Source organism: Chrysochloris asiatica, unplaced genomic scaffold, assembly GCF_000296735.1.
Source record: "Chrysochloris asiatica unplaced genomic scaffold, ChrAsi1.0 scaffold00075, whole genome shotgun sequence".
Taxonomy (NCBI): Eukaryota; Metazoa; Chordata; class Mammalia; order Afrosoricida; family Chrysochloridae; genus Chrysochloris; species Chrysochloris asiatica.
Window position 1 is genome coordinate 10,688,331 of NW_006408593.1, and position 8,099 is coordinate 10,696,429.

Here is an 8,099-nt window from a genome sequence, read left to right on the forward strand (position 1 = left end):
GGACAGTGAATAAGGAAGACCGTAGAAGAATTGATGCTTTTGAGTTATGGTGTTGGAGGAGAATATTGAACGTGCCATGGGCTGCCAAAAGAACCAACAGATCTGTGTAGGAAGAAGTGCAGCCAGGGTGCACCTTGGAAGCCAGGACAACCAAACTTCATCCCTCATACTTTGGACATATTGTGAGGAGGGACCAGTCACTGGAGAAGGATATCATGTTTGGTAAGATGGAGGGTCAGAGAAAAAGAGGAAGACCCCAAGTGAAATGGATTGGCACAGTGGCAGCAGCAGGAAGATCCACAGAGACTACTTAAAAGTTGAAATGAAGAGTGAAATGTTTCATATATGCTTAGTTCAGTGCCTGACACAGGCTAAATATGCATTAAATAAATGGTGGCTGTTTTGAGTGTCTCTCCAGTAGGAACCATAAGCCTCAGAAAAGAGAAATATAGTTTGGTTCACTACTGTGTGTCATGGGTCCAGAATGGTCTGGAATGTGCTAGAAAAATAGGTAAGGCAGAGGAAACACGTATCAATGGCCTTGGCACCTGAGAAAAGCATAACAGAAACATGCATGTAGGAGGAGGGGGAATGGCTTCCACATAGGAAGTCTTAGGGGGCAGGGTAAGCAGAGGAGTACCATAGAGTGTGGACCCATGGAGATGGAAGGGAGGGCATTCAGGAGAATTCTGGGAGGAGCAGAGATCATTTTCATCTTCACGAAGGCTTCCAAAGGACTAGAGGACAATGAGTTACAATGGGTGGGTTAGACCTAGACTACTAGCTAGGTTTCATCCCACTAAGTAAGACATGGTCAGCAGGTTGACAGACTGGTCAACAGAAGGTTCCCTAACTAGCCATTGTTGTTGTTGTTAAGTGCCGTCGAGTCGATTCCAACCCATAACAACCTTGTACAGGGTTTCCAAGGAGAAGCTGGTGAGCTTGAACCAACGAACTTGCAGTTCAAATGACTTTGCAGTCTGACGCATTAGCCCACAGCGCCACATCAGTAACCATATAAGGTCCTATATCCCTGACCTTTCCTGATGCCCTCACTGCCTTGGTCCTTCTCCAAGGAGTGCAGTCTCTGAGCTGACATGTTGTCCCACTCATGGTCTCCCCAGCAGCAGAGAGGCGGGAGCATTAGCCCAAGGCTCGTGGTTTCATAGAACACTGGGTCTGTGCAGCCCTGGTTGCACCTTCAAAGCCCAGCACAAACACCATTGCACACGACACCTTCCAGAGCTCTCTGTTAGAGCAGTTTAGTGAGGTCCTGCTTCTTTTTATCTTGGGATTCAATGTATGCTAAACATCATCATCATCATTGTCCTTAGTCTCTGTCAGCGTATCACTCTGTCATGCATGCTCAAAGTGCGGGACCTCTGTCTTCCTACCTTTTGTGCTCATCTGGCCAGCAGTACCTGGCACACAGTTGTTGTTGTTAGATACCATCGAGTCAATACCGACTCATAGCAACCTTATGCACAGCAGAACAAAACACTGCCCAATCCTGGGCCAACCTCACTACTGTTGCCACACTTGAGTTCATCGATGCTGCCACTTGGCCAATCCATCTCGCTGAGGGTCTTCCTGTTTTTCTCTGACCCTCCACCTTACCAATCATGATATCCTTCTCCAGTGACTGGTCCCTCCTGACAATACATCCGAAGTATGAGAGACAAAGTTTGACCATCTTGGCCTCCAAGGAGCACCCTGGCTGCACTTCTTCCTACACAGTAGGTGCACGATATCATCTGAATAGGAATGGGGGAAATACTAGCATAGCATTAAACCTATGCACATGTAACCTGGTGTGCTCCAGGATGCAGAGGCAGATTTTGCAGGACAAGTTAGGAGCAAGGCAAAAAACCAGCAAGCCCACAGACCTTAGGGCCATGCAAGACATCAACCTTCCTTTCACCCCCAGCGGGAACGACTCAGAAACTTGTCCCACTGCATTGGTCTGGAGTTGCCAGGGGCCCGCCATTTCTGCCATCTCAGATTCCATGTCAGGCTTGGCCTTTCTTGGTGAGAGGTGGCGCCCATTGTCTGAGTCTCTAAGTGCTGCTGCAACAGAAATATATCCAGTGAGGGACTTTTAAGAACAGATATTTGTTTTCTCACAGTTTAGGAGGCTGGAAGTCCAAATTCAGGGCATCAACTCTTGGGGAAGGCTCTCTCAATTTGCTCTGGGGGAAACTCCCTGTCTCAGTTTCCCCTTGGTGCTCCTTGGAGATCTCCAAGTGGCATCTCTCCTTCTTCATTCATGTTTGTTTTCTTCTGTACTGAACTTACTCTTTTCTATCTCAAAATGATTGACTGGCTACACTGATCTGGCCTCCTTAACACAACACTGAAACCCTGTTTGTTTTCGTTGTTAGGTTTTGCTGGAGTCAGTTTCTTCTCAGTGACCACATGTGGGAAAGTACAACTGCCTCATAGGGTTGTTTAAGCTAATCTTTACAGGAAGGAGGTCTGATGGAAGTATAGGATAAGCACAGGACTGCTAACCTCAAGGTCAGTAGTTCAAACCCACCAGCTGCTCTAAGGGAGAAAGATGATACTGCCTGAGGCTGTCTGCTCCCATACAGATTTGGTCTCAGAAACCCTCTACAGAGTCACGATGAGTCGGAACCCACTCAATGACAGTGGAGTTTGTTTTGTCTTTTCAATCTTGGCATGAGCAGACCGCCAACTCTTTGTCCAGCAGAGTGGCTGGATGGGTTCAAACCACTGACCTTCCAGTTAGCAGGCGAGCGCTTAACCAACATGCCACCCAGGCTCCTTCCAAATGGCATAGGGAATGGATTTATAACAGGGATTTTTGGATGACAAAATTCAATCCACAATACCCACCTTGGCTGAAGTCTTCAGCTCACCCCACTGGGCGACCCCCAGAGGCACAGATACCCCGTCCAGACCCAGGCACAGCTCTCCGGCCACGCTGTGGCGGGAGAAACGGTCACAAGTGCGAAGGGTCAGCGTCAGGGTTGCTGTGGGGAGCTCCTCCTCCGCCAGGGGGAGCACCAGGCCTTCCTCCCAGGTGGTGCGCAGCTGCCGCTTCTTCAGGGCTGTCTGAGCCTCCACAGAGCCCATCCTGCTGGCCACGCTGCCCTGGACGTAGCTGTCACAGCCTCCATCATGGTCACTGGTCACAGCTACAGGTAGGGAGGAAGCAACATAGACAGGGGTGGGGATGAAGCAGGATCCTGATTTGAACTGTGGAATCCAGCTTAGTGGTCAGGACCTTGGGTATCCGAGAGACCACAGGAATGGCCACTCAGTGCACTATGGGATTGTCTTTCAGTGAGACAATAAAACAGAAGGGCTCACTTGTGGACAAATGTCAGCACGACAAAACTGGGACAAGACTTGGTGCCTTTTCAACCTCATGATTCTCTGATTGCCCCAAACTGCTGATGACTTTATTTGTGTTGCTGCTGATATAGAGATGCATTTGGTCCTCATGAGAATCCCTCAGTGGAAAATGGCTAAGCCTGGAATGCCTCCCAAAAAGGGTGGAACTTCAGAAGAAAGTCCTGGTGACCTGCGCCAAGGTCACAGCCTTGAAAACCCTATGATGTGCAGTTCTATTCTGTCATGAGCCAGACACTGGTACTTTATTTACCAGACAACTATGTGGCTGCTGCCTCAGGAACATTGTTTTGTTTTCTGAAACTTGGCATTTTCCACAATTCACAATATGGATGTATCCAGACATCTGCCCCCTGTGGAGCTTTTATGACTGGCTCACAGAGAGAATTTGGGACTTGGCAGCTAATATTTCCCAGGAAGAGAACTGAGGACATGTGTCCTAACAGGAAGCACTCCCTACTGAGCTGCCAAGGGACCTGTTTCAATCTTGGCTCAGGTACCAAGTTGGAGTGGTCTTGGACAAATCACCTGATGTTGCTAGACCTCAGTTTCCCAGTCTGTAAAATGGGATCATTGTAAAGACAAATGTGATAAAGTATATGAAAGCACTAAATAATCATAAAATAAAATAAAATGGAAAATCATCCTCTCAAGAAAAAACGAAATACAAGACTTTGATTTATCCTACCCCCAGAAAGTAGCCTATTGTTATTCCTGATTCTTCTCAAAATCTTTGCATTGTTGGCTAACAGTTAAGAGACTTTTCAGGACAGGGAGTTCAGAGAGACAACCTGACTCCCCTCAGAGGCACAGAAAGAGCAGAAAATCTCCTCTGCCATTCAGAACCCCCTCTGTGTCCAGCACAATTTCCTGCCTGTGACAGACACAAGTTAGCTGTTCATAAAAACCCATTTTCTCTGTTTCCCAGGCACTCAGTTAGTCCACAGTTCCCAAACTCCTTAGCAGTTGGTATGGCCATGTGACTGAGCTACAGCCAATAGGATGTGAGCAGAAGTGATGTATTCTACTTCAGTGTTAAGATTAAGAAATGGCTATGCCTTCTCCTTGTTTTCTTTCTCCTTTGACCTTTTAGAAGAAGATGACAAGGAGACCTGAGAAAATGATGGAGCCACAAGACCGAAAGAGTCTGGTCTTTGGAGGAAAGATGGTCACCAAGCAGGAATAGCTACTTTGGACTATTACATGAGAGAGAGAGAAAATCTATGTGTTTGAACATCATATGTTTAAAAGTGTGCTTGCTACAGCGTGCTAATATAGCACCCAGTGCTCTGTCCACATGCCTTTTGGTGGCTTGCGTGTTGCTCTGATGCTAGAAGCTATGCCATCAGTATTCTAAATGTTAGCATTTAGTGGTGGACAGATTTCAAAAAAGCTTCTAGACTAAGAAAGACTAGGAAGAGAGGTAACATATCCTAAATCTGAAAATGAGCCAATGAAAAGTCTACAGATCACAACAGAAGATTGACCAATATAGTGCAAGATGACCCTCACAGGTTGAAAGGCAACACTGTACTCAAATATAGTGACAATCAAAAGGATGGCATGGGACCAAGCAATACTTTGTTCTGAGTCCAAGCCATCACAACAGCAACAATGACAAGTTCCAGGTGCTACATCTCCACCCTCTTCTGGGGAGATGGACACATACCAGCCCATGAAAGTCAAGTCAGAGCGGTACCTTCCAGGCGAGTCACAAACAACTCAGCCTTCTTCTGATCGTAGTCCAGGCAGTAGTGGAGTTTGGGGGCCTGGTTCCAACTGGCAGCTTTCTCTGGGTTCCAGGTCTCCATGACACAGACATCTTCCACCACACCTGTTAAGAGGCAAAGTGGTCACTGCCACCTACGTTCGGGTCCTATTTTCCCTAATTACACTGTTCCCATCTCTATCCCCAATGCCACAAATCCAAACCTAGAGCTTCTTATCTGGATTCAAAGTCATAGTGGACACACCAGGGCAACCCCTGTGGTCTTGGCTGTCACATTTCACAGAGACATCATAGACCAATGAGCAAGACATGGTCTTTGGCATCAGACATTAGCTGCCACACAATGACCGCGTGACCTTGAACAAGTTATTTGACTTCTTTGAGCCTTGTCTAGGCAGTAGGGATACTAATGGCTCCTCCTTCCTAGAGTAATTATGAGAATTAAATGAAATAAAGTGGGGAAAATACTTAGCCCAGGGCCTGACCCATGATGAGTTTTCAGTAAGGGAAACTGTGATGAGTATGTGTGTAATGTGTCAAATTGACTAGGCTATGGTTCCCAGGGGGTTGGCCAAACACTAGTCTTTCTGTCATGGGTTGTTACATATGACAAAATCAGTTGGCTTTGAGTAGAGAAAATTACCTTCCATACTATAATGTAATGTAATTTTTATTGTTGTTAAATGCTGTTGAGTCAATTCCAATCCATAGTTACCCTGTATAGGGTTTCTGAGGAGCAGCTGGTGAGCCTGAACTGCCAACCTTGAGGTTCAAACCGACTTTGCAGTCCAGAAAATTAACCCACAGTGCCACACCAAGACTCCACAAAATTACTTCACATCTAATGCAATGTAAGTAGCAATCAAGAAATCAAATGATATATTGCATTGGCCAAATCTGCTACACAAGACCTCTTTAAAGGGTTGAAGAGCAAAGGTGTCAGTTTGAGGACTAAAGTGTGCCTGACCCAAGCCATGGTATTTTCAACAACCTCATATGCATGGGAAAGCGAGATAGTGAATGAGGAAGACCGTAGAAGAATTGATGTGTTTGAGTTATGGATTTGGAAGAGAATATTGAAAGTGCCATGGGCTGCATAAAGAACGTGTAGATCTGTTTTGGAAGACATACAGTCAGAGTACTCCTTGGAAGCCAGGATGGCCAGACTTCATCTTTCATACTTCAGATGCATTGTCAGGAGGGACCAGTCACTGGAGAAGGATATCATGTTTGGTAAGGTGGAAGGTCAGAGAAAACGAGGAAGACCCAATGAGATAGATTGACACAATGGTATCATCAGTGGGCTCAAATGTAGCAATGATTGTGAGGTTGACCCAGGATTGGGCAGTGTAATGTAATCATCTTTCATAACACAATGCAATCAATCACCTTACATAACGCAGTCTAATGTACTATAAGGGGGCTTCAAAAATTCATGGAGGAGGAGGCGGGACTTGATGGCATATAGGCTAGAGGTGCAGTGAAGTTTGCTATCAGCAATACCACAGAATACCAGGTGAAGCAGGTTCAGGGAAGAACTCCAAAACTCTGAACCACATAAGTAGAAATATTTTAAAAGTTTGAAGGTTTATAGCTAGTAGAACTTGTAGTGACAGTAAGAAATCACATACTTTTAAATCTGCCGGGCTCGACAGCCCAGAGACAACAACTTAGGCGAGAACAAATGGCAAGACCAAGCGGAGGAACAGACCGACCACGGAACAACACAGAGGGAACCTCAGAGCAAAGGTAGACAATATACTTTGTTGGTTTTGCTTTGTTCTGATTTTTTTTTTTTTTTTTTTATGGTATCTGTTCATTGGGCCCCCACTGTTTGTGCACATCCACTGATGGGTTCTTCTGCCATGCATGCACACAGATACTCTCAGCATTTAAAGCTATAGACAGCCTAAGAGCCGGCCCTGAACTGTTTTTTAATGGGGAAAAGGCCAGAACAGGGGGTGTGGGGAAGGAAAGAGAGTTCAAAACAAAAAAGGCCAAAAATTAAATTAAATCCTGAGGTACAGCATAACAACGAACAGTGGCATCTTGAAATTTATCAGGTGGCCTTGAAGGCAAGAAACCGAAAGAGGACGTTAAAGTCATACTCATATTAGGCTACAGATTTTTTTTTTCCCTTTTTCTTCTCTCTCTCCTCTTCCTTTTCTGCGATTATAGATTACAGTATCCAATCTAGTTTTTGTTGTTGTTTGGTGGTTGTTTGTTTTGTTTAATTTTTTCTTTTTTGTTGTTGTTGTTGCTGTTTCACTATTTTATGTTCCCCCTTTTACCCTTGGGGCTCTTTCTCTCCCTATATTACCCAAGAAGAGACAGCAACTGCTGCTATATAGTCAAGCTATAAACACACTCTATAAAACACCAAAATCCAGACAAGGACCAATACCAACTGCCATATACCAGAGAGGCAGACAACACCTGGGAAAGTTACTCTGAATTAAGCAATAAGAAGAGTGAAAAGGGAAGCTCACCTCCTGATCACATCTACCTGGAGGCAATCAGAAAGCATAAAAAATATCAAAATACACACTCAATTAAGTATTAAGGCCACATATAAACATGTCCAAGAAGCAAAAGCAGATGACCATATCAGCACATGTCCAGAAACAAGATAAAATGTCTGAGATAGAAGACTTAGAGGTAGACCTGGGCTACATTCTGGAAGGAGGGCAGTCCTTGGAAATGCTTGAGAAAGAATTCAGAAAAACGATTATAAAATGTTTCAAAACACTTTACAATGGAGTTGAGAACAATAAGGAAGACGTCAGGAAAGCACTACATAAACAATCAAATAGGATAGATAACAGCATTAGAAATAATTCAAAACCTACAGAAAGAGGTCCAAACGATCAACAATAGAATATCAGAAATAAACAATACACTGAAAGGACCAAGGAGTAGATTAGAAGAGATGGAAGGCAGAACTAGTGAGCTAGAAGACAAATCTCTCAATACCACTAAGATAGAAGAGCAAACC

The 8,099-nt window shown here is 44.8% G+C and overlaps 1 protein-coding gene across 1 annotated transcript in view; it reads right to left on the bottom strand.

The window, feature by feature from the left end:
* Positions 1-8,099, bottom strand: part of SYT13 (synaptotagmin XIII) — an 80,901-nt gene that overhangs the window by 27,659 nt on the left and 45,143 nt on the right. The window contains exons 3-4 of the mRNA XM_006865039.1: positions 5,075-5,209; positions 2,857-3,158 (exon numbers count right to left, since the gene is read on the bottom strand). Coding sequence (XP_006865101.1) covers positions 2,857-3,158; positions 5,075-5,209 — 437 coding nt within the window. The remainder of the gene's footprint in view (positions 1-2,856; positions 3,159-5,074; positions 5,210-8,099) is intronic.